The sequence below is a fragment of the Oncorhynchus kisutch genome, linkage group LG11 (assembly GCF_002021735.2).
Source record: "Oncorhynchus kisutch isolate 150728-3 linkage group LG11, Okis_V2, whole genome shotgun sequence".
Taxonomy (NCBI): Eukaryota; Metazoa; Chordata; class Actinopteri; order Salmoniformes; family Salmonidae; genus Oncorhynchus; species Oncorhynchus kisutch.
In genome coordinates, this window is record NC_034184.2 from 5545541 (window position 1) to 5572779 (window position 27239).

Below are 27239 nucleotides of genomic sequence, written 5' to 3' on the forward strand. Positions count from 1 at the left end.
CAGAAATTCTGACATTGACAAAGATGTAGTATATTTAATTCAACTGCTATTAATATTAGGTACATTTCAAATTGAGAAATGCAAAAACCCTATTTGTTTCCCTTTATAAATGAATGTAAACAATATGGCACTACGTTAACAAAAATGAAAAACAAAAAGGCAATTAAAACTTGTATTATTAATGAATATGATTTGTTTCTTTAGGATTCCTGGCAATGTAAATCGTTTTTATGTATGCTTGTTTGCATGTGACTATTCTTTTTGTTTCTTGATAATTGTAAATAAAACACAAATAGTTCATTTAAAACGGTGTATAATCGTCAGACGTTATGATACGTCATCAGAAGTGTCCACTTAAGGGCTGAGGGGATAGGGTGTGTTTTTTAAGTGTTTGTATTGCGGCCACCGTCAATGGGTTGGGCTTTTGAGATGCTGGTTGGGTTGACTCTCGCCCCTTCGCCAAGCCTGACGAGAATGAGCCTGCATGCCATTCCAAGTAATTTAAACAGGTTTAGGCTACTGTGCATGGATTACGTTGCAAACTAGGGTGGGGCTTTCAGATTTGATCAGTAAAAAAGGTGTAGCCCACACAAACCCATACAGTATTTGGACGCCTGACCGCTTCTATCACCACGCTCTGTTCTGTTTTGTCGAATATGTTTCGCTGTGGAATTGCGTATCCAAGATGCAGGTGGATCGTACCACTTCTTTTGCTTTTTGCGATTATATTTGACATTATTGCAATTGCTGCTACTTCGGGGTGGGTTGAGGACAAGGACGCAAAGTCCCACTACGCAAGTATGTGGAGTCAATGCCGAGGTCGGAATGACAACTGGGAATGCAAATCTCTCATGGAATTCTGTAAGTATCATGTTGTAAAACCATCTATAAAGATTCACTTAACAGCCCTAATCATAGTGACAAGGAAAATAACACCATATTCATTATTTGACAATATAGCCTACTGTACTATAGTGTGTATGTATTCAGAATTTGATTTGGAGACTGCTCACAGTAAGCTGATCTGGGGTGGGTGTAATTTGTGGAACGTTCCAACAGGAATCTGTTCCAAAGTACAAGGTTTGCCAACCAACAACACATACAAAGTAGCATGATCAGTTCACCAAGCTAACTAGCTGCCTGAAAAACGTAATTAAATAACCCACTCCCTACAACTTTGTATGTGTTTGTTGGCAACCTTGTTATTTATGAAGTTTTTGTAACAGATTCCTGTTGGAACGTTCCACAAATTATACCCGCTCTCTGATCAAGATCATAATAACTCATATTCAGCCTACACAGTACAAAAGGTATTCCACAGATGGCATTTCATTAGTTGTATATTGTTTGTTGGGCAAGTGCATGGCCCTACTTCATGAACAACCTATTTCTTTATTTCGGTCCACAATTCCTTTTACTTAAGTCAGCCTTCAACAAGCAAAGGAATGCTCTCCTGGGAGTTTTTCAATGGCAAAGTGGCAGCCAGTCAGAGTAAACTTCGAACAACACTTGATTTTCCCTGTTTCCCATTGTATTTACCCCCTGTTTGTTGGTGTTTTCCTGCACATTTTACAGCTACTATAACATCTCAACTCATCATGGTAATCAGAAAATATTTCTGATCAAGCACATATCCACTCAGATCCTTTCTCATACTAAATTAAAATGTTGGCTGCTTTACATATATTGTAAGAATAGAAATCAAACGTCAGAGGCTGCGTCAAATTTTTAACATATAACCAAGGTTCCAATTCCTAACAATAGTATATGATAGAACAAAATAGAATAGAGGATTACCTTTGAATATTGGTATTAACAGGCAGGATGGATTCATATCAAGATGGCTTTCTCAGTCATGTTCTCAGGGCTATTTTTTAGAAGTGTGATGTCCTGGAGAGGTCCTGCTACAAACCACTGCCAGACAATCTGTGGTGAGAAAAAATATAGAGAAAATGCCTCGGTCTTCACTGGACACTGGTGAAAAATATCCATGTCTGGTACATTCGGGACATATGCTATTACTCAGGAAGTACTGCTTCAGTCAGTCAGTTAGGACAGCTGTGTTGTCATTCAGTTAGCAGTCCGAATGGAGGAATAGTTTCAGATCTCAGTAAACAACATTGTTGATGTTATAAGGTGAGGAAAAGACAGTTACACTTATCCCAGTGTCCTTGCTTAGTCAGTGGGTTACTTACCCCAGTGTCCTTGCTTAGTCAGTGGGTTACTTACCCCAGTGTCCTTGCTTAGTCAGTGGGTTACTTACCCCAGTGTCCTTGCTTAGTCAGTGGGTTACTTACCCCAGTGTCCTTGCTCAGTCAGTGGGTTACTTACCCCAGTGTCCTTGCTTAGTCAGTGGGTTACTTACCCCAGTGTCCTTGCTTAGTCAGTGGGTTACTTACCCCAGTGTCCTTGCTTAGTCAGTGGGTTACTTATCCCAGTGTCCTTGCTCAGTCAGTGGGTTACTTACCCCAGTGTCCTTGCTCAGTCAGTGGGTTACTTACCCCAGTGTCCTTGCTCAGTCAGTGGGTTACTTACCCCAGTGTCCTTGCTTAGTAAGTGGGTTACTTACCCCAGTGTCCTTGCTCAGTCAGTGGGTTACTTACCCCAGTGTCCTTGCTCAGTCAGTGGGTTACTTACCCCAGTGTCCTAGCTCAGTCAGTGGGTTGCTTACCCCAGTGTCCTTGCTCAGTCAGTGGGTTGCTTACCCCAGTGTCCTTGCTCAGTCAGTGGGTTGCTTACCCCAGTGTCCTTGCTCAGTCAGTGGGTTGCTTACCCCAGTGTCCTTGCTCAGTCAGTGGGTTACTTACATAAATGCAACCATTCATTTACCCTAAACTGTGGAATTGCATAGCCCAGTAGTGAACAAAACAAGCAGGTGGAATTGGAGAAATAAAATTGTTATAATTGTACCCTTCCTTTTTATACCATAAAAAGTTAGTTCTTAACTAGTCAAATACAAATCAAGGAGAATGATATATTCCTTTTTATTATGCAGTGTATTTGGAGTCAGTGCTGCTGGTCCAAGGTTAACAATGTTTGGGTGAGTGCAGTTGGCTGTAATGTCGCTATCTGACTGGTGCCATCAAGATGAACTAGTATTGACATTACCACTGGAACATAACTTTGTTGTGATTAATCAACCTCAGCCGGATGTTGTCCATTCCAAGGGCCACTTACTGTCCCTTCCTGGGTGGGGAGATGGCATGGAGGGATTCTCTGGAATTAGTGGTGTCATGTTGCATGGATGATAAGGGAGTAGTTTGTCTTCACAATCAAACCCGTGTGAACATTTTACATTTTCTCTGTATATTGTGTAATAACAGTAATCCTATTGTATCTACATTGTTTTAATATTGTCAGACTAATTTATTAATCACTCAATAATAGGAATTGCTTAATGAGGTTAAGCTTTTTGTGATTATTAGGCTATGTAAAGTTTTTGTTGCCAAATCAATGTGATGGAGCCTACCTAAAACTGCAAGCATACTTCTTAGCTTGGAGTCACATAACGAACTTGCTTATTTAAAATGCACAGTGCATGAATGACATCAACAATACTCAAACGTGCACCTGAACAAAACAGTGCCAAACTCAATTATAGAATCTCTACTTAATCGCTGTAGATGACGACTCGACTGATTCAATCGATTTAAGTTCAGACCCATACTTTTTCAAATGAACAACATTGGTTTGCCATTGGTTGCTTATTTTGAACTTGATTAGGAAAGACACAAGGCAGATGTTCCCCTTCTGGAGAGTATTTAGACTCAGTTGTATTTGTGAGCTATTTTCGGCCCTGTGAGCTGTCCACATCACACTTTTTGAATTAGATTGAAGTACTCACACTAACATTTTAAAGAGATCCTTTGCAACAGTCAAACAAGTGTAACAGTCGGCTACTAATACACTAAAACTGTTCTCGACCATGGACTTTGAGCGTGAGAATATCTACATTTTCTGAACACAAGGGACATTATCCTTTCTCACGCCACCTCTCTGTACATCTGTTTTAATGTTTGAATGATACTCTTCAGTATGGTTTAGTTCACACAAAGTTAAACTTGTGTAACGGCTTTCTTCTATCTCCTCCTCGGACGAGGAGGTGTAGCAAGGATCGGACCAAAATGCAGCGTGGCTATTTGCAATCCATGTTTATTAAATAATAAAGAAACACGAACTTTACAAAAACAAGAAACGTAATGTGAAAACCGAAACAGCCCTATCTGGTGCAAACACAAAGACAGGAACAATCACCCACAAAATACACAGTGAAACCCCGGCTACCTAAATATGGTTCCCAATCAGAGACAACGAGAATCACCTGACTCTGATTGAGAACCGCCTCAGGCAGCCAAACCCCCTACTCAGCCGCAATCCCAATGCCTACAAAACCCCAATACGAAACACAACAAAATAAACCCATGTCACACCCTGGCCTGACCAAATATATAACGAAAACACAAAATACTATGACCAAGGCGTGACAACTTGTTAGACTAGGATCCTGTTGTCTGTTAGAGGCAAGTGAAGGCATGACTGCAGTGCCTGAAGCTCAGGCGTAGGCTGCCTGCCATTTAATCCTGATGGTAGACAGAGAGTGAATAATTTAAGGTGTGAGCTCTGCATTTGCATGCAACAGATGTCAGTAACCTACCACCAGTAATGTGTAACCAGTAACCTACCACCAGTAATGTGTTGAAATACGATGCAGTTGTGATACTGTAGAACAAAGGCTTCATTGCAATGCGGAGCAAACCTATCAGGATTCATTCATACATTTATTCTAATACACGGGTTTCATTGCAATATTTGTGTTGCGGCATGACAATGTACTAACCTCCTTACCTAATACAGGTGTAAATATTTGACTAAATTGGGCCTTCCTCTATTATACTTATGATAAATAGTTTATTCTATTCTACTGACATTTACTTTTTCTTCATGTTCTTATATTTTCTTATTTCTTATTGTTGTTGCTTTGTCCAGCATGAACCTGCCAGTAGCCATTTCGTTAGACGGTGTAAACCATGTGTTTCATGTACATGACATACGACTCTAATAAAACTTGGAACTTGAATGTTTATTTTTTAAATTAAATACAGAAATATCTAATTGACATAAATATTCACACCCCTGAGTCGTTAGAATCGCATTTATTCAAGTTAAAGTTTCAATGTTACATGCACAAGGACAGTGAAATGCCTTTCTTACAAACTCAAAACCCAACCAGTAATCAATAACAATGTACTACTAGATGAAAAAAATAAAATGAGAAATAATAATAAAAAATATGAAATACACAATTAAGTAAGTAAGAATAGCATACTATATACAGTAAATATTTAACAAGTTAGTTCCAATACCATATTTACATGTGCAGGGATACTGGATTGATATGTATAGGGGTAAGGTGACTAGGCAACAGAATATAAGATAAATAGTAGCACAGTTTGTATGTTTTATTTTTTTAAATGTTTAATTTCACCTTTATTTAACCAGGTAGGCTAGTTGAGAACACCTTTATTTAACCAGGTAGGCTAGTTGAGAACACCTTTATTTAACCAGGTAGGCTAGTTGAGAACACCTTTATTTAACCAGGTAGGCTAGTTGAGAACACCTTTATTTAACCAGGTAGGCTAGTTGAGAACACCTTTATTTAACCAGGTAGGCTAGTTGAGAACACCTTTATTTAACCAGGTAGGCTAGTTGAGAACACCTTTATTTAACCAGGTAGGCTAGTTGAGAACACCTTTATTTAACCAGGTAGGCCAGTTGAGAACACCTTTATTTAACCAGGTAGGCTAGTTGAGAACACCTTTATTTAACCAGGTAGGCTAGTTGAGAACACCTTTATTTAACCAGGTAGGCTAGTTGAGAACACCTTTATTTAACCAGGTAGGCTAGTTGAGAACACCTTTATTTAACCAGGTAGGCTAGTTGAGAACACCTTTATTTAACCAGGTAGGCTAGTTGAGAACACCTTTATTTAACCAGGTAGGCTAGTTGAGAACACCTTTATTTAACCAGGTAGGCCAGTTGAGAACACCTTTATTTAACCAGGTAGGCTAGTTGAGAACACCTTTATTTAACCAGGTAGGCTAGTTGAGAACACCTTTATTTAACCAGGTAGGCTAGTTGAGAACACCTTTATTTAACCAGGTAGGCTAGTTGAGAACACCTTTATTTAACCAGGTAGGCTAGTTGAGAACACCTTTATTTAACCAGGTAGGCTAGTTGAGAACACCTTTATTTAACCAGGTAGGCTAGTTGAGAACACCTTTATTTAACCAGGTAGGCTAGTTGAGAACACCTTTATTTAACCAGGTAGGCTAGTTGAGAACACCTTTATTTAACCAGGTAGGCTAGTTGAGACCAAGTTCTCATTTGCAACTGCGACCTGGCCAAGATAAAGCATAGCAGTGTGAACAGACAACAACAGAGTTACACATGGAGTAAACAATAAACAATAAACAAGTCAATAACATAGTAGAAAAAAAAGAATCAATATACATTGTGTGCAAAAGGCATGAGGAGGTAGGCAATAAATAGGCCATAGGAGTGAATAATTACATTTTAGCAGATTAACACTGGAGTGATAAATGATCAGATGAACATGTGCAGGTAGAGATACTGGTGTACAAAAGAGCAGAAAAGTAAATAAAATAAAATAAAAACAGTATGGGGATGAGGTAGGTAAATTGGGTGGGCTATAAACCGATGGACTATGTACAGCTGCAGCGATTGTTTAGCTGCTCAGATAGCAGATGTTTAAAGTTGGTGAGGGAGATAAAAGTCTCCAACTTCAGAGATTTTTGCAATTCGTTCCAGTCGCAGGCAGCAGAAAACTGGATGGAAAGGCAGCCAAATGAGGTGTTGGCTTTAGGGATGATCAGTGAGATACACCTGCTGGAGCGTGTGCTACGGGTGGGTGTTGCCATCGTGACCAGTGAACTGAGATAAGGCGGAGCTTTACCTAGCATAGACTTGCAGATGACCTGGAGCCAGTGGGTCTGGCGACGAACATGTAGCGAGGGCCAGCCGACTAGAGCATACAGATCGCAGTGGTGGGTGGTATAAGGTGCTTTAGTAACAAAACGGATGGCAGTGTGATAAACTGCATCCAGTTTGCTGAGTAGAATATTGGAAGCTATTTTGTAGATGACATCGCCAAAGTCGAGGATCGGTAGGATAGTCAGTTTTACTAGGTTAAGTTTTGCGGCGTGAGTGAAGGAGGTTTTTTTGCGAAATAGAAAGCCGACTCTAGATTTGATTTGGATTGGAGATGTTTGATATGAGTCTGGAAGGAGAGTTTACAGTCTAGCCAGACACCTAGGTACTTATAGATGTCCACATATTCTAGGTCGGAACCATCCAGGGTGGTGATGCTAGTCGGGCGTGCGGGTGCAGACAGCGAACGGTTGAAAAGCATGCATTTGGTTTAACTAGCATTTAAGAGCAGTTGGAGGCCGCGGAAGCAGTGTTGTGTGGCATTGAAGCTCGTTTGGAGGTTAGATAGCACAGTGTCCAAGGAAGGGCCAGAAGTATACAGAATGGTGTCGTCTGCGTAGAGGTGGATCAGGGAATCGCCCGCAGCAAGAGCAACATCATTGATATATACAGAGAAAAGAGTCGTCCCAAGAATTGAACCCTGTGCTACCCCCATAGACTGCCAGAGGACCGGAAAACATGCCCTCCGATTTGACAGACTGAACTCTCTCAGAGAAGTAGTTGGTGAACCAGGTGAGGCAGTCATTAGAGAAACCGAGACTACTGAGTCTGCCGATGAGAATATGGTGATTGACAGAGTCGAAAGCCTTGGCCAGGTCGATGAAGACTGCTGCACAGTACTGTCTTTTATCGATGGAAGTTATGATATCATTTAGTACCTTGAGCATGGCTGAGGTGCACCCGTGACCGGCTCGGAAACCGAATTGCACAGCGGAAAAGGTACGGTGGGATTCAAGATGGTCAGTGATCTGTTTGTTGACTTGGCTTTCGAAGACCTTAGATAGGCAGGGCAGGATGGATATAGGTCTGTAACAGTTTGGGTCCAGGGTGTCTCCGCCTTTGAAGAGGGGGATGACCGTGGCTTTCCAATCCTTGGGGATCTCAGATGATACGAAGGAGAGTTTGAACAGGCTGGTAATAGGGTTTGCGACAATGGCAGCTTCAGTTTCAGAAATAGAGGGTCCAGATTGTCAAGCCCAGCTGATTTGTACGAGTCCAGGTATTGCAGCCCTTTCAGAACATCTGCTATCTGGATTTGGGTAAAGGAGAAGCTGGGGAGGCTTGAGCGAGTAGCTGCGGGGGGGGGGGGGGGGGGGGGGGGGGGGTTGGAGTAGCAAGGAGGAAGGCATGGCCAGCCTTGAGAAATGCTTGTTGAAGTTTTTGATTATCACGGATTTATCGGTGGTGATCGTGTTACCTAGCCTCAGTGCAGTGGGCAGCTGGGAGGAGGTGCTCTTGTTCTCCATGGACTTTAGTGTCCCAGAACTTTTTGGAGCTAGAGCTACAGGATGCAAATTTCTGCTTGAAAAAGCTGGCCTTTGCTTTTCTGACTGACTGCGTATTGGTTCCTGACTTCCCTGAACAGTTGCGTATCGCGGGGACTGTTCGATGCTATTGCAGTCCGCCACAGGATGTTTTTGTGCTGGTCGAGGGCAGTCAGGTCTGGAGTGAACCAAGGGCTATATCTGTTCTCAGTTCTTCATTTTTTGAACGGAGCATGCTTGTCTAAGATGGTGAGGAAGTTACTTTTAAAGAATGACCAGGCATCCTCAACTGACGGGATGAGGTCAATATCCTTCCAGGATACCCGGGCCTGGTCGATTTAGAAAGACCTGCTCGCAAAAGTGTTTTAGGGAGCGTTTGACAGGGATGAGGGGTGGTCGTTTGACCGCGGACCCATAGCGGATACAGGTAATGAGGCAGTGATCGCTGAGATCCTGATTGAAGACAGCAGAGGTGTATTTGGAGGGCAAGTTGGTCAGGATAATGTCAATTAGGGTGCCCATGTTTACGGATTTAGGGTTATACCTGGTGGGTTCCTTGATGATTTGTGTGAGATTGAGGGCATCTAGCTTAGATTGTAGGACTGCCGGGGTGTTAAGAATATTCCAGTTTAGGTCACCTAACAGAACAAACTCTGAAGCTAGATGGGGGGCAATCAATTCACAGATGGTGGTATGTGAGCGGGTGTGCGGGTATGTAGTCAGTATAAATGTGTGTGAGGGATCAGGTGATGGAGTGAGTGTTTGTGTGTGTGAAGTAGTGACAGTGTCTGTGCATGTGTATTGCCCTGTGAGTGTGCATAGAGCGATCAACTACTGAAATAAAAGATCAATAAAGAATCAAGGTAAACTCGGTCCGTGTAGCTATTTTGTTAGTACAACTACAAATACCTAGGTGTCTGGTTAGACTGTAAACTCTCCTTCCAGACTCATGTTAAACATGTTAAATCCAAAATTAAATCTAGATTCAGCTTCCTGTTTTGCAACAGCCTCTTTCACTCATGCTGCCAAACATACCCTCATAAAACTGACTGTCCTACCGATCCTTGACTTCGGCGACGTCATTTACAAAATAGCCTCCAACACTCTACTCAGCAAATTGAATGCAGTCTATCATAGTGCCATCCATTTTGTCACCTAATCCCTATATACTACCCACCACTGCAACCTGTATGCTCTCGTTGACTGGCCCTCTCTTCCTATTCTTTGCCAAACCCACTGGCTCCAGGTCATCTATAAGTCTTTGCTAGGTAAAGCCCCGCCTTATCTCAGATCACTGGTCACCATAGCAACACCCACCCGTAGCACGCGCTCCACGAGGTATATTTCACTGGTCATCCCCAAAGCCAACGCCTCCTTTGGCCGCCTTCCAGTTCTCTGCTTCCAATGACAGTAACGAATTGCAAAAATCACTGAAGCTGGAGACATATCTCTCTCGCTAACTTTAAGCATCAGCTGTCAGAGCAGCTTACCGATCACTGCACCTGTACACCGCCCATCTGTAAATAGCCCACCCAACTCTTTTGCACCCCAGTATCTCTACTTGCACATAATCATCTGCACGTCTCACTCCAGTGTTAATGCTAAATTGTAATTGTAAATGAGAACTTGTTCTCAACTGGCCTACCTGGATTGTTCAATATTTGCACATTCTTTTTAATATTCTTCAAGTTCTGTCAAGTTGGTTGTTGATCTTTGCCAGACAGACATTTTTTTATGTCTTGCCATGTATCTTCAGGACGATTTTTAAGTCAAAATTGTATCTAGGCCACTCGGGAACATTCAATGTCATCTTGGTAAACAACTCCAGTGAATATTTGGCCTTGTGTTTTAGGTTATTGTCCTGCTGAAAGGTGAATTTGTCACACAGTATATGTTGGAAGACTGACTGAACCAGGTTTTCCTTTAGGATTTTTCCTGTGCTTAACTCTATTCCATTTCTTTTTATCCTAAAAACACTCCCTGGTCCTTGCAGATGACAAGCATACCCATAACATGATGCAGCGACCACCATGCTTGAGAATATGAAGTGGTACTCAGTGAAGTGTTGTTGGATTTGCCCCAAAACATAACACTTTGTATTCAGGACATAAAGTTAATTTATTTGCCACTTTTTTTTAATCTTTTTTTTTTTTTTTTGAGTTTTACTGTAGTGCCTTATTGCAAACAGGATACATGTTTTGGAATATTTGTATTATGTACAGGCTTCCTTCTTTTCACTCTGTCATTTAGGTTATTTTGTGGAGTAACTACAATGTTGTTGATCCATCAGTTCTCTTATCACAACCATTGAACTTGTTTAAAAGTCACCATTGGCCTCACGGTAAAATCCCTGAATGGTTTCCTTCCTCTCCGGCAACTGAGTTAGGAAGGAAACCTTGTTCTTTGTAGTGACTGGGTGTATTGATACACCATCCAAAATGTAAGTAATAACTTCACCATGCTCCAAGGGATATTCAATGTCTGCTTTTTACATTTTTACCCATCTCCCATGTCTTTGTGGTTGAATCTGTGTTTGAAATTCTTTGCTCGACTGAGGGACCTTACAATTATCTGTATGTGTGGAGTACAGAGATGAGGTAGTCATTCAAAAAACACTATTATTGCCAAACAACTTATTATGTGACTTGTTAAGCACATGTTTACTCCTGACACATGTTTACTTCCACTTATTGTGTGTAGGCCAGTGACACAAAATCTCCAATTTTAATTCATGCTGTAAAACAACAATATGTGAAATAAGTAAAGGGGTGTGACTACTTTCTGAAGGCACTGTACTAAACATTGCTTGTTGTCTTTTCAGCTTGGGCCCAGGCTGTGGCAGCTCTTATGATCATCGGCCTCATCATCCTTATCATAGCCTTCATCATCTCCTGTATCGCTCTCTGCTGCACCCTCAACATCAGCCTTCTGCCTGTCATTGGAGTCCTGCTCTTCATCACTGGTAAGAAACACAACACCTTTCTGTTCTTCTTGGGGTGGTTTCCCGGATTAATTTTACTCCTGGACTAAAAAGCAATCTCCATTAAATGCTTTTTAGTCCAATATTAGGCGTCATCTGTGTCAGGGAAACCGCTCCCTTGTGTTTTTGTACTTCAAGTGTCTGAGCTAATGGAGGAGAAGTTAGTTATTGAAGACGTAGTGAAATATTAACAACTGGCTTTCCTTTGTTAATTTGGCCTGCCTCAATGTATTGCTCCAAACCTCAAACTACAATTACTCTCATACTTTAGTGTTTCCTATGCTCGTCCACGTTCCGAGGGGGCTCAAGTAGCATGGCAACCATAGCTACTGTGGAGTTGGCGAGTCTTAAAGCTAGTCTTCTTATTTTAGCCGTTGCCAATGAGGAGAGGGAGTGGGAGTTGTTTGTGTCCCTACTCTGCTCTGAGGTTCAGGGAAGGGCTGAGAGAATGTTCTGCATCTGGCTGAGTCACAGCACTGATAGTGAGATAATAGGAACACTCCCCCTCCTCCCTATGCCCCCCTTCTGCAGCTGCCACCCTAATGTGAAACCTGATAGCCCAGCCCGGCCTATGCCTAGGGGAAAGAGAGACTACACAGTCACTCAGAATTACCCTGAAACTGTCTCAGACATAGCTGAATCATAGAGGTGTCTGACTATAAAGCCGCTGTCCTCTCATGGGAATGTTTTACCAGTGTTTAGAGTGAAGTAAATAAGTATTAGCATTTAGAACTAGTTCTGACTGGATCACCAGTATATGTGGATGTAAAGTAGTAACAGTAGTAATCATCGCTATGTGATCCATTGTTTGATCCCACTTTGTGATTCGCCATCCATACAGTGAATGTGTAAAATATCAACTTTACCTTAAAGTACATCCACTTTATTATCCACCTTCTAATCTAGTCATCCACCTTCTAATCTAAATGACACATGCTCTAACTTGTTGTTACATCTAAGCCCTAGAGATTTAAGTTCACACACCCTCACGCTAGTTTTGATAGACTCTCACACTTATGTGTCACTGTTCCACAGAGTCAGCCTCCTCCCCTGTTTGGAATGATCCATCACTGATGACCCTCTCTGTTCCTGAATGATCCACCACTGACAAATCTCTGTTCTGCCTGTTTCTCACCACAGTGGTCCTTCAGTTCATCGCCCTCATCATCTACCCAGTCAGGTTCAATGACCTGATCTTCGAGGGCCACTACGACTACACCTGGGCCTACGGCTTCGGCTGGGGGGCCACCATCCTCTGCATCGGCTGTGGGATCCTCTTCTGCTGCCTGCCTCGCTACGAGGATGAGCTCACGGGCCTCGCCAAGACCAAATACATCTATACCTCAGCTTAGAGGAACCACGGACACCCCCAGGCTACATCTCAATAGTCTGAATTGACTTCCCTTCTCCTTATCTCCTTCCCTTTATCTTCTTTTTCCCTTCTCATCTCCTTCTCTTCTCTTCATCTCCTTCCCTTCATCTGCACTGAGGAAAACAACACAGGACAGTGAAAGCAATATAGTAGTCACCTACCAAGAATTTACTTTCACCTGCTCAGGTTCTTTCATATCAGCCAGATGAAGGAAAGGAAGCCCACTTTAGACTATTGAGATGCAGCCCCAGGCGAACAGAAGCACCTCTGCCACCACAGAGGACACTGACACTTAGACATATCATTGGAGGTCACTTTTGTCATTTCTAACAACGCTGAATGCCCTCTCCGTTGGAAGGATCCCATAGATGTGCCCTATTTCCGACCCTATACTGATCCCCATATTGATTTGAGTGGTCCACATGTTACCAAAGGAGGTTGCCAGGTATGGCTATTCCAGTGGCCTTTTTTCTATCACCTTCAATGTTTTTCCACATTTGATGTTTGTGTAGAGTAGTTGAAGTGACTCAGAAGCAATATTGCAGATTATACATAAAAAATGTGCATAAACCGCCATAACCTTATCCTTAAATTAGTTGAATGCAAAATCACAGAAGTGCACTTAATATCAATGGTAAGGACTCCATCCAAGAGTTGATGGATAATGTCAAGCGTTCTAACCAGCTGAGTTAGAGGGCGTATGCCCTACACACAAAGCTAATGTATTTGACTGCAGGATTGTTGGATGTTTTAAGATGTCGCTTTTCAAAAATGTATTCACTTTAATCCTAATTTTAATGGTTCAGGTCATTTACTGGCTAAACTGAATTGTAAGTACAATAGGGAAAATGTAAACATGAATGTATACTGTGTATGGTGCAAGGAAAGAGTGTTGATTTGCTTTTATTTGATTAGTTTAAGAATTCTGTTTCTAGTCATTGTATTATGCAACACACAGCTGTGTTTTAAGATTTTCTGTTCTTTTTTTACATTTAAGTTTTCTTACTCCAACAAGGACAATGCTCTTGATTGGCTATGAATGGGTATTGCTGGACCGTGTTCTTGATTGGGTATTGCTGGACATTGTTGTTGATTTGCCTATGAATGGGTATTGCTGGATTGTATTGTGAAAACTTAAACAAATAAAGGAGAAATACACATTTGGCCTGGATTCAATCTGTAGATTGTGGATTCAATCACCTATAAATTTCAACCGCGCTACAACGCTGATATTCGGCACTGCAGATTGAATGTCCATTCCATGTGCTGATAATGGTAACCAACATGAAGCACCCAAACACAGACTTTTAGATATACACTTCATTCAGCATTTGACTTATAAATGCTTGCAGAAGACAATGTAGCGTCTTTCAACAGCATCAGGTGATGAGTCTGCTATAGAAGACTAGTGTCATGTCATACTCGGACGTGCCTTCATTTTTCATAATTGCAAAATGAGTGGTTGACATTGAAGGGGACATTCTATGGACTCAACTCAAGTCATAGTTCAGTTGGAATGGAAAAGGTCATATCGGTATTCTGGTGATAATCTTTTGGGTTTATTTAGTCCTTTTAAATATACAACTTTCAGCAGTGTCTTTTTATGCAATAAAGAGTTGTTTTTTCATCAAGTTATATCTTCAGACCGTGTTTGCGTGTGTCTCCATGGCTGTGTGTGCATGTGTTGGTGAGGGAACTTAGTTGTAGTCTTACTGTTAAGTTACAATAGTAGAACACACAATTGCAACACAGGTAACATTTTCTAAATGTGTTTGTACATCAGCAGATTTTCTCTTATGTCAGTCAGTCACTTAATTAGCATGTCAGCTACCAATTTTTTGATTAGTTTCTAAACTTGCAAGGCACGTGCCCAGGGGCCCTGACCTCCATGTGGCCCCCATTGATTTTTATAGTCTCACTCAGATATCATTAACATGGCATAATTCATGACAAACTGTGTAGAATTGCATGGAATTTGTTATAAAACTGCTAAATGTTCTCTCCACCCCATGGCAAAATGTGTAGAATTCCAGAAAACTTGTTTTAAACCTTCAAATACTTTCTCTCCACCCCATGGCAAAATGGGAAGAAATTTACTTTTTAATATACTTAAAACAATTCTCTCCACCATCAACAAGGGAGCAACAAAAATGTTTTGCCCGCAAGGTGTGCGGCCCCCCCAACCAAATCTCACTCAGGGCCCAAAAAAGGCAAGGACCGGCCCTGTGTGTGTGTTAATAACAAAAATAGCACAATCAAACTTTTTGCACAGGTAGGTCACTCAAGACTGACTTTCAAATTAGATGTCTATCCGTGTCCTGAGGATGTCAGGAAACGCATTCAAAACCAGTCACTAGGGGCAACATTGAGTGCTATTACCATCAAGTAGGCTTGATTTTTAAGGCCTTATCTCACAAACTACATTGTGCTCTTTTTGTCCAAATTCTGAAAAAATACAGATACCACTTTTGATGCACAGCAATTTTGTTCACACCAAGTCCAATGCACTTTTCCAAAACATTTGCATAATGTCATCAACGCTGCTGGGGCCATTCTTACAGGCTATATGCTGTTCAAAGTGGCTAGAGAGGATGCAATTATTATTATTGTTTTTTAATTTCACCTTTATTTAACGAGGTAGGCTAGTTGAGAACAAGTTCTCATTTGCAACTGAGACCTGGCCAAGAATGAAGCAAAGCAGTTTGACACATACAACAACACAGAGTTACACATGGAATAAACAAACATACAGTCAATAACACAGTAGAAAAAGTCTATATACAGTGTGTGCAAATAAGGTAAGATAAGGGAGGTAAGGCAATAAACAAGCCATGGTGGCGAAGTAATTACAATATACCAATTATACACTGGAGTGATTGATGTGCAGAAGATGAATGTGCAAGAGATACTGGCGTGCAAAGGAGCAAGATAAATAAATACAGTATGGGGATGAGGTAGTTGGATGGGCTATTTACAGATGGGCTATGTACAGGTGCAGTGATCTGTGAGCTGCTCTGACAGCTGGTGCTTAAAGTTAGTGAGGGAGATATGAGTCTCCAGCTTCAGTCATTTTTGCAGTTCGTTCCAGTCAGTGGCAGCAGAGAACTGGAAGGAAAGGTGGACAAAGTAGGAATTGGCTTTGGGGGTGTCTAGTGAGATATACCTGCTGGAGCGCGTGCTATGGGTGGGTGCTGCTATGGTGATCAGTGAGCTGAGATAAGGTGGGGCTTTACCTAGCAGAGACTTGTAGATGACCTGGGTTTGGCGACGAATATGAAGCGAGGGCCAGCCAACGAGAGCATACAGGTCATAATGGTGTGTAGCATATGGGGCTTTGGTGACAAAACGGATGGCATTGTGATAGACTGCATCCAATTTGTTGAGTAGAGTGTTGGAGGCTATTTTGTAAATGACATCGCCAAAGTCGAGGATCGGTAGGATGGTCAGTTTTACGAGGGTATGTTTGGAAGCATGAGTGAAGGATGCTTTCTTGTGAAATAGGACGCCGATTCTAGATTTAATTTAGGATTGGAGATGCTTAATGTGAGTCTGGAAGGAGAGTTTACAGTCTAACCAGACACCTAGGTATTTGTAGTTGTCCACATATTCTAAGTCAGAACCGTCCAGAGTAGTGATGCTGGACTGGCGGGCAGGTGCGGGCAGTGATCGGTTGAAGAGCATGCAATTAGTTTTACTTGCATTTAAGAGCAGTTGGAGGCAATGGAAGGAGAGTTGTATGACATTGGAGCTCGTCTGGATGTTAGTTAACACAGTGTCCAAAGAAGGGCCAGAAGTATACAGGATTGTGTCTTCTGCATAGAGGTGGATCAGAGAATAACCAGAAGCAAGAGCGACATCATTGATGTATACAGAGAAGAGAGTCGGGCCGAGAACTGAACCCTGTGGCACCCCCATAGAGACTGCCAGATTTCCGGACAACAAGCCCTCCGATTTGACACACTGAACTCTATCAGAGAAGTAGTTGGTGAACCAGGCAAGGCAGTCATTTGAGAAACCAAGGCTGTTTAGTCTGCCGATAAGAGTGTGATGATTGACAGAGTCGAATGCCTTGGACAGGTCGATGAATACGGCTGCACAGTAATGTCTCTTATCGATGGCGGTTATGATATCGTTTAGGACCTTGAGCGTGACTGAGGTGCACCCATGACCAGCTCTGAAACCTGATTGCATAGCGGAGAAGGTACGGTGGGATTCGAAATGGTTGGTAATCTGTTTGTTAACTTGGCTTTTGAAGACCTTAGAAAGGCAGGGTAGGATAGATATAGATCTATAGCTGATTGGGTCTAGAGTGTCTCCCCCTTTGAAGAGGGGATGATCGTGGCAGCTTTCCAATCTTTGGGAATCTCAGACAATACGAAAGTTGAACAGGCTAGTAATAGGGATTGCAACAATTTCAGCAGATAATTTTAGAAAGAGAGGGTGCAGATTGTCTAGCCCCGCTGGTTTGTAGGGGTCCAGATTTTACAGCTCTTTCAGAACATCAGCTATCTGGATTTGGGTGAAGGAGAAATGGGGGTGGCTTGGGCGAATTGCTTTGGGGGGTGTCGGGCAGTTGACCGGGGTAGAGGTAGCCAGGTGGAAAGCATGGCCAGCCGTAGAAAAATGCTTATTGAAATTCTCAATTGGATTTATCAGTGGTGACAGTGTTTCCTGGCCTCAGTGCAGTGGGCAGCTGGGAGGAGGTGCTCCTATTCTCCATGGACTTTCCAGTGTCCCAGAACTTTTTTGAGTTTGCGCTACAGGATGCAAATTTATGTTTGAAAAAGCTAGCCTTAGCTTTCCTAACCGCCTGTGTATATTGGTTCCTAACTTCCCTGAAAAGTTGCATATCAAGGGCTATTCGATGCTAATGCAGTACGCCACAGGATGTTTTTGTGCTGGTCAAGGGCAGTCAGGTCTGGCATGGACCAAGGGCAATAATTTGTGTGAGATTGAGGGCATCGGGCTTAGATTGCAGGATGGCCGGGGTGTTAAGCATGTCCCAGTTTAGCACGAGCTCTAAAAATAGATGGGGGGCAGTCAATTCACATTCGGTGTCCAGGGCACAGCTGGGGGCAGAGGGTGGTCTATAGCAAGCGGCAACGGTGAGAGACTTATTTCTGGAAAGGTGGATTTTTAAAAGTAGAATCTCGAATTGTTTGGGTACAGACCTGGATAGTAAGACAGAGCTCTGCAGGCTTTCTCTGCAGTAGATTGCTACTCCGCCCCCTTTGGCAGTTCTATCTTGTCAGAAAATGTTGTAGTTAGGGATGGACATTTCTGGGTTTTTGGTGGTCTTCCTAAGCCAGGATTCAGACACGGCTACGACATCCGGGTTGGCAGAGTGTGCTAAAGCAGTGAATAAAACAAACTTAGGGAGGAGGCTTCTAATGTTAACATGCATGAAACCAAGGCTTTTATGGTTACAGAAGTCAACAAATAGGAGAGAAAATAGGAGAGATAATCATATCCTACAGGAAAAATAACATGCTACTTAAAATATTAGGATATAGGCTACTAATTCTATAGGATGAATCATGAAAGGAGCTTGGCTATGTTTAATTCAGTTGCACCCCATTTAATAAGAGAGGAATTGCAAAACTGTCTTCTGTCCTTATTCCTCACAGATACGCTGTGTCCATAGCCTAATGAGTGAACAATGGGTGGTTATGTTCACACTACATTTTAATTACAGTGCTTCATCTAAATCTGGGCAACCACTTATTGATAAGGGTCAACTCTGGCGGATATTGTTTTGTCTCTGTCTTTTAGGCTTGCCTATAGCACAGGTGGTCTAAGCCTAGATTCACTTTAGCAGGCCTATAATATGTAGCCTAGTAGTTAGAGTGTTGGGCCAGTAACAAAACGGTTGCTAGATTGAATCTTCTAGCTGACAAGGTGAAAATCTGTTCCCCTGGCACCGAAGATGTGGATGTCTATTAAGGCAGCCCCCCGCACCTCTCTGATTCAGATGGGATGGGTTGGGTTAAATGCAGAAAACATGTTTCAGTTGAAGGCATTCAGTTGTACAACTGACTAGGTATCCCCCTTTCCCCTAATATATAGGCCATATGAATGATGCATCAATATATTAACTTCAATTAACTGCAATTCACGCATCTCCGCTGGCATCTCCATTGACATGTCTCTTCCCCCTCTCTCTAGCTCTTGAACATGTAGCCTATATAGACAATGAACAGCAATATAGTTTGAAACTTATTTCAATACATTTTTACAAACTAATAAGCCTAGTCCTTTTGGAGTAGGTAGGCTACATATTGCTCTCTCAATTTCAATTTCCCCGCCAGTGTATTGCCAACTTTGTAGCCTATTTTATAGTCATTCGGCAAGCAAGAGGAGGGTCATAATCCCATGACTTTGTATCAGAGGGTTGCATGTTTGAGCCCAGTGCTGAACACCAGTTTGAACACGAAATTTGATGTTTGGAGACATGTGGATAAACATGTAATTCTGCTGTGAGACTGTGAGAGCCTGTTGGTTTTGCATGTACAGTCGTGGCCAAAAGATTTGAGAATGACACATATATTAATTTTCACAATGTCTGCTGCCTCAGTTTGTATGATGGCAATTTGCATATACTCCAGAATGTTATGAAGAGTGATCAGATGAATTGCAAAGTCCCTCTTTGCTATGCAAATTAACTGAATCCCCAAAAAACATTTCCACTGCATTTCAGCCCTGCCGCAAAAGGACCAGCTGACATCATGTCAGTGATTCTCTCATTAACACAGGTGTGAGTGTTGACGAGGACAAGGCTGGAGATCACTCTGTCATGCTGATTGAGTTTGAATAACAGACTGGAAGCTTCAAAAGGAGGGTGGTGCTTGGAATCATTGTTTTTCCTCTGTCAATCATGGTTACCTGCAAGGAAACACGTGCCGTCATCATTGCTTTGCACAAAAAGGGCTTCACAGGCAAGGATATTGCTGCCAGTAAAATTGCACCAATATCCACTATTTATCGGATCATCAAGAACTTCAAGGAGAGCGGTTCAATTGTTGTGAAAAAGGCTTCAGGGTCCCAAGAAAGTCCAGCAAGCTCCAGGACTGTCTCCTAAAGTTGATTCAGCTGCGGGATCGGGGCACCACCAGTACAGAGCTTGCTCAGGAATGGCAGCAGGCAGGTGTGAGTGCATCTGAAAACTTTTGGAGGATGGCCTTTGGAGGTAACGAACAATGCCTTTTCAGCATGATGGAGCACCTTGCCATAAGGCAAAAGTGATAACTAAGTGGCTCGGGGAACAAAAAACATCGATATTTTGGGTCCATGGCCAGGAAACTCCCCAGACCTTAATCCCATTGAGAACTTGTGGTCAATCCTCAAGAGGCAGGTGGACAAACAAAAGCCCACAAATTCTGACAAATTCCAAGCATTGATTATGCAAAAATGGGCTGCCCTCACTGGCCCAGAAGTTAATTGACAGCATGCCAGGGTGGATTGCAGAGTTCTTGAAAAAGAAGGATCAACACTGCAAAATATTGACTCTTTGCATCAACTTCATGTAATTGTCAATAAAAGCCTTTGACACTTATGAAATGCTTGTAATTATACTTAAGTATTCCATAATAACATCTGACAAAAATATCTAAAGAAGTCTAAAGCAGCAGACTTTGTGAAAATTAATATTTGTGTCATTCTCAAACCTTTTGGCCATGACTGTACAGTATATTATTCACTAGGACAGAGTTCATCGGGTTGCTATTAGCTATAGCTAGGAGATGTTGAATATTTTAACCACTTTACAGTACAGTATTCCAACTTCAATGATAACACAATTGAATCCGTTATCTTCTTGCTGATCTGATACAGGCCCAAGGACAGGGATTGCACTAGATAAGTAACTGAGTCATCTTATCTAATTGGGTGTTTTTAATCAGTGAATCAACCATATGTTTTAGATTAGTGCAAATGGTGATGCCTCTGCAGTTTGGTCTCGCAAAAACTCAGGAGAGATCAGTCAACCAGTAAAATAAAGCTGGACGTATTGATAATGGTCCTATCATAGATTGACCGTGTGGTCAAAATAATTATCTTGCCTCTGCTGTGAGAATCCCATTGAGGACAAAGGAGAAAGCATTTGATACACAATAGCAAGCTACATTACATAAACAAAAGTCTATGGACACCTGCTCGTTGAACATTTCATTCCAAAACCATTGGCATTAATATGGAGTTGGTCCTCCCTTTACTGCTATAACATCCTCCACTCCTCTGGGAATTGATATTGGAACATTGCTGCGTGGACTTGTTTCCATTCAGCCATAAGAGCATTAGTGAGGTTGGGCACTGATGTTGGGCGATTAGGCCTGACTCACAGTCAGCATTTCAATTTATCCCAAAGGTGTTCAATGGGGTTGAGGCCAGGGCTCTGTGCAGACCAGTCAAGTTCTTCCACACCGATCTCGTCAAACCATTTCTGAATGGACCTAGCTTTGTGCACAGGGGAATTGTCATGCTGAAACAGGAAAGGGCCTTCCCCAAACTGTTGCCAGAAAGTTGGAACCACAGAATCATCTAGAATGTCATTGTATGCTGTAGCGTTAAGATTCCCTTCACTGGAACTAATGGGCCTAGCACAAACCATGAAAAACAGCCCCAGACCATTATTCCTCTTCCACCAAACGTTACAGTTGGCACTATGCATTGGGGCAGGTAGCATTCTCCTGGCATCCGCCTAACCCAGATTTGTACATTGGATAGCCAGATGGTGAAGCGTAATTCATCACTCCAGAGATCGCCTTTCCACTGCTCTAGAATCCAATTGTGTCCAGCTTTACACAAATCCAGCCGGCGCTTGGCATTACGCATGGTGATCTTACTGTAGGTGTGCGGCTGCTCGGCCATGGAAACCCATGTCATGTAGCTCCCGACGAACAGTTCTTGTGCTGACGTTGCTTCCAGAGGCAGTTTGGAATTTGGTTGTGTGTTGCATTTTTACACGCTACGCGCTTCATCACTCAGGTCCCGTTTTGTTAGCTTATGTGGCCTACCACTTCACGGCTTAGCGGTTGCTGACCTTTGTGTAATGATGATCATTGAATACACACCCAGTACGCCACACCTTGGGAGTTCTTATTAGTGTGACTGACACATTTTTTGAGACAGTGAGAACTGTTTTCTATTCAGCATGCCCTGACAAGAGCTTCATCAGGCAGACAAAGACATCTGGTGCGAGATCATCTGAACTCTGATGACTGTTTAGTGTTTAGAGTTAATGATTTCACGTTACACACACAAATCCAGGAAATTGGCACACCCTCTTTGTGTACACTGTACATGTCTGGATTTCAATACTCTCAATGCTTCAGCATTTTGCCTTTGAAATAACTATTTCAGCCATATGTCTAACCTTTTAAAAAGCATGCAGGACAAGACCTTTGTTCCACTAATTGGTCTTTTGACCAATCACGTCAGTTATTTTCACATTCAATCCTTTTCAGATCTGATCTGATTGATCAAAAGACCAAAGATGTGAAAAAAAGATCAGAATTGAGCTGTGTCCTGTGTGGTGCAGTTGGCAGAGCGTGGCAGAGCATGGCACTTGCAAAGCCAGGGTTGTGGGTTGGATTCCCATGGACAAATGAAATGGTATGTACTCACTACTGTAAGTTTCTCTCAATAAAAGTGTCTGCTGAATGAGAAAAAAATATCAGAATTGAGCTACCTGTGTAAATGTAGCCTCTGATTGGTCAAAAGACCAAAGATGAGAATAAAAGATCAGGAATGAGTTGCCCGTGTAAACACAGCCTCTAAACAGTATAGCATGACTGGTTAAAAATGGCGCTGGAGTTGAAGGCAGATGTTTTACGTGTCCCCAACCGATTGTGTTTGTTGATTTGCGTTGTTTATAACTTATTTTGTAACTTATTTTGTACATAATGTTGCCACTACCGTCTCTCATGACAGAAACAACTTCTGGACATCAGGACTGCGATTACTCACCACGGAATGGCAGAATCTTTTTTTTCCTTTAACGAGTCTGATGAGCCCGAAGCAAATGATATCCTGCTTTCTCGGGAACAGGCCCAGATCCCCGTGATTTACGTGAAGAGGAGGCAGAGAAAAAGGGACCAGAGGGTGGCCTGCCTTCTGAGAATTCATAGGCGATCAAATAAACCCCCACTTCCTTCCATTCTGCTAACAAACGTGCAATCTTTGGAGAATAAAATCGATGAGAGGGACTCTAACCCGGAAGCTTACAATAAATCCCGCTATGCCCTCCGACGAAACATCAATCAGGCAAAGCGTCAATACAGGTCTAAGATCGAATCATACTACACCGGCTCTGGCACTCGTCAGATGTGGCAGGGCTTGCAAACCATTACAGACCGCAATGGGAAGCACACCCGAGAGCTACCCAGTGACACGAGCCTACCAGACGAGCTAAACTACTTCTATGCTCGCTTTGAGGCAAATAACACTGAAACATACATGATAGCACTAGCTGTTACGGAAGACTGTGTGATCACGCTCTCCACAGCCGATGTGAGTAAGACCTTTAAACAGTTAAACAGGTCAACATTCACAAGGCCGCAGGGCCAGACGGATTACCAGGATGTGTACTGCGAGCATGCGCTGACCAACTGGCAAGTGTCTTCGCTGACATTTTCAACCTCTCGCTGCCCGAGTCTGTAATACCAACATGTTTTAAGCAGACTACCATAGTGCTTGTGTTCAAGAACACTATGGTAACCTGCCTAAATGACTACCGACCCGTAGCATTCATGTCTGTAGCTATGAAGTGCTATGAAAGGCTGGTCATGACTCACATCAACACCATCATCCCCGAAAGCCTAGACCCACTCCAATTTGATGATGATGCAATCTCAGTTAAAACGTCTTAGGGCTAGTGGTCCAGTTAGCGGGACAACTTCCAGTGAAACTGGAGGGCACGCGATTCAAATAATCTTTTAAAAATAATATGGATTTTTCTTTTCAATTTAAAGTTTTATTAAGTTTTCTTGTTTTTCAATCAACCAACAAAACACATTCCACATTCACAGATGTGACAGGCTTTAAAAACACATTCCACATTCACAGATGTGACAGGCTTTAAAAACACATTCCACATTCACAGATGTGACAGGCTTTAAAAACACATTCCACATTCACAGATGTGACAGGCTTAAAAAACACATTCCACATTCACAGATGTGACAGGCTTTAAAAACACATTCCACATTCACAGATGTGACAGGCTTTAAAAACACATTCCACATTCACAGATGTGACAGGCTTTAAAAACACATTCCACATTCACAGATGTGACAGGCTTTAAAAACACATTCCACATTCACAGATGTGACAGGCTTTAAAAACACATTCCACATTCACAGATGTGACAGGCTTTAAAAACACATTCCACATTCACAGATGTGACAGGCTTTAAAAACACATTCCACATTCACAGATGTGACAGGCTTTAAAAACACATTCCACATTCACAGATGTGACAGGCTTTAAAAAAAGAAAAAGTCAAAAAATAATAATACATTTGAAAAAATAAAAAAACAATTAAATGAATGATAAAGTCAAATAAAAGCATTTATTTTCCTTGGTGCATATATATATATACATACATACATACATACATACGTACATACCCACATATACATACATATATACACACACATACTCAAAAACTAAATTAAAATAAAAACACACAGAAAAACATACCACTTGCAGCAGCACTATCAAGGTTCTTATCAGCTATTTCAAGCATTCGCTGAGACGACGGGCCAATAATTTGTTTTTAGGTTTTACAGTACCTTACACAACATGTATCTGTGCATTTCCCTAGTCACCCCGTTCACTCTGTCCAGTTTGAAATATAGTTGAATAGTGGAGACCAGAGTCTATCAAACTTGGGCTGTCTCTTGTGGAGGTCATAAGTGAGCTTTTCAAGAGGAAGAAAGTCAACAATCTGGTCAATCCACAATTTAAATGTAGGAGGGGTATTTGAGGCCCACAATAGAAGAATACATTTCTTAGCAAAGTATGTAATAGTCATGAGCAAATTTTCTCTGTCAGGATCAAGAACAAAGTCCTGCTGGGCATTAAGAAGATAGATACACGGGGTCATATCAAACTGTACCGCTAGTATTTTCTGTGCAGCAGTATGTACAGATCTCTCTACAGCTCCAAAATACATGCATATAGGTTCCACTTTCAGAGGTACATCTTTTACAGTTAGGAGACATATCTGTTTTCATTCTATGGAGTCTCAAAGGAGTATAATAACATTTGTAATTAGATTCTTTCATTTTTACACTGGTAGAGGAGCAGTATACCCTGTCGCAAACCTCCGCCCATAACTCATCACTGATAGTCAGACCAAGGTCCTTTTCCCAGATTATTTCAAAGGAGTAAAGGAGGAGCTTCCTTTCTCAGAAAGGAGTCTATATATGTAAGATATTTTGCCTTTAATGGATTGTGCTGTGACAAGAAGGGTTTCAACTTCATTCAACTGAGTTCTAAACCTCCTCTTGGAGGTAAATGAGGAAATGAAATGTCTAATTTGAAGATATAAAAAATAAATGGGATCTTGGCACATCGAATTCACTGCAGAGCTCTTGAAAGGATTTCAGTGTAGTGGTTTTCTGATGAAATAGGTCTGAAAAGGTCCTGATTCCTAGAGTATGCCAAAGATTAAAGTTGGCATCCCTCAGGGCTTTTGGCAAGTCTGGGTTGCCTACTATAGGCGAGTGAGAACATATTTGGGAGGAAATGCCCAGGTATTTCTTACAGTCCCTCCACGCTAGTAGGGTGCTGTAAATCACAAAGGTTTTGTATATGTTGCCCACTTCACTAAAGTTATTAATGAATATAATTGAGCTTAAGGGCAATGAACCACAGGATTGGGCTTCTATCTGAATCCACGTTGACTCGTCTGTTTGTGATCCATGTTAGCATGTTGCGGATTTGGGCAGACCAGTAGTACAATTGAAGGGAGGGAAGGGCAAGACCACCCTTAGATTCAGGTTTCGATAGAGTGGAAAACTTGATCCTAGGTTTTTTATTGCCCCATATAAATTTGGTGATGCTTTGGTTAGTTGTTTTGAAGAAGGAAACTGGGAGATAGCATGGGAGCATCTGAAATAAGTAGTTCAGTCTAGGGAGGACGTTCATACGGATTACATTAATTCTTCCTACTAAGCTAATTGGGAGGGAGATCCAGGTTTGGAGATCGTTCTTGATTCGGTCCAGGAGTGGAAGATAATTTTCCTTAAAAAGGCTATTCAGATCTGGTGTTATGAAGATCCCGGGGTATTGAAACCCCTGTGTTTTCCATTGGAAAGGACAAAGTGTCTTCATAGAGCTGGTGAGTGTAATATTGAGAGGGCAGACAGTGGATTTGTTAAAATTGATCTTATAACCTGAAAACTTGCCATACTGAGCAATTGTGTCTAAAATGAGAGGGAGGGATTTCTCAGGGTTGGATATGTAGAGCAAGACATCATCCGCGTAAAGCGAAATCTTGTGCTGCAGGCCGCCTGCAGAAACACCCATAATACTTGGATTGCTCCTTATCAGCTCTGCCAGAGGCTCCGCCCCCAACAAGTAGAGCAGCGGGGACAGCGAGCACCCTTGTCTTGTGCCCCGTTCCAGAGGGAATCTGTCAGAGTTCAGTCCATTAGTAGTCACCATGGCATTTGGATGAGAGTATAGTGATTTGATCCATTTAATAAAATTTGGGCCCATATTTAACTTTTCTAAGACTGAAAACAGAAAGCTCCACTCCATCCTGTCAAACGCCTTCTCAGCATCCAGTGAAGCCAGCAGGACAGGGGTCTTCTGTGCGTTTACTTGATCAATAATATCAAAAAGACGGCGAATGTTATCAGAAGGGTATCTGTCTCTAATAAATCCAGTTTGGTCCGCTTTTATTATTTTGGGAAGAAGAGTGTTTAGTCTTTTGGCGAGCAATTTGGTAATTATTTTATAGTCGAAATCCAACAAGCTTATGGGCCGGAAGGACGAGCAGGATAGGGGGTCCTTGTCCTTTTTTAGCAACACTGTAATGCGAGCTGTGTGCATTGAGTCTGGGAGAACTCCGTTTTTGCACAAATCCTCCAGCATTGGCATGAAGATAGGGCTGAGCTGGGGCCAAAAAGCTTTGTAGAACTCTCTGGGGAATCCATCTGGGCCTGGGGACTTATTAGGTGGCATGGAGGTAATTGAGATCTTCTTGGTCGGTCTCTGATAGTTTAGGTAGCGAGATTCCCTCTAGGAAAGAGTGGAGTTCTGCCTCCGTGTGTTTTCTCTCAGAGGTATATAGTTTGCAGTAAAAATCATGAAAAGTTAAATTGATATTTTTGGGGTCATATGTGACCTCATCCTCTGCTGTTCGGATAGCCATGATTGTACGCTCTGA

At 42.0% G+C, this 27239-nt stretch overlaps 1 protein-coding gene across 1 annotated transcript; it reads left to right on the top strand.

Annotated features, from left to right (window-relative positions):
- Positions 1-334: 334 nt before the first annotated feature.
- On the top strand, positions 335-14479 carry LOC109875865 (p53 apoptosis effector related to PMP-22-like). The gene is made up of 3 exons (XM_020468295.2): positions 335-861; positions 11314-11454; positions 12613-14479. Exons 1-3 carry the CDS (start codon positions 657-659, stop codon positions 12822-12824), a joined length of 558 nt encoding a protein of 185 aa, XP_020323884.1. The 5' UTR covers positions 335-656; the 3' UTR covers positions 12825-14479.
- The last annotated feature ends 12760 nt before the right edge of the window (positions 14480-27239 follow it).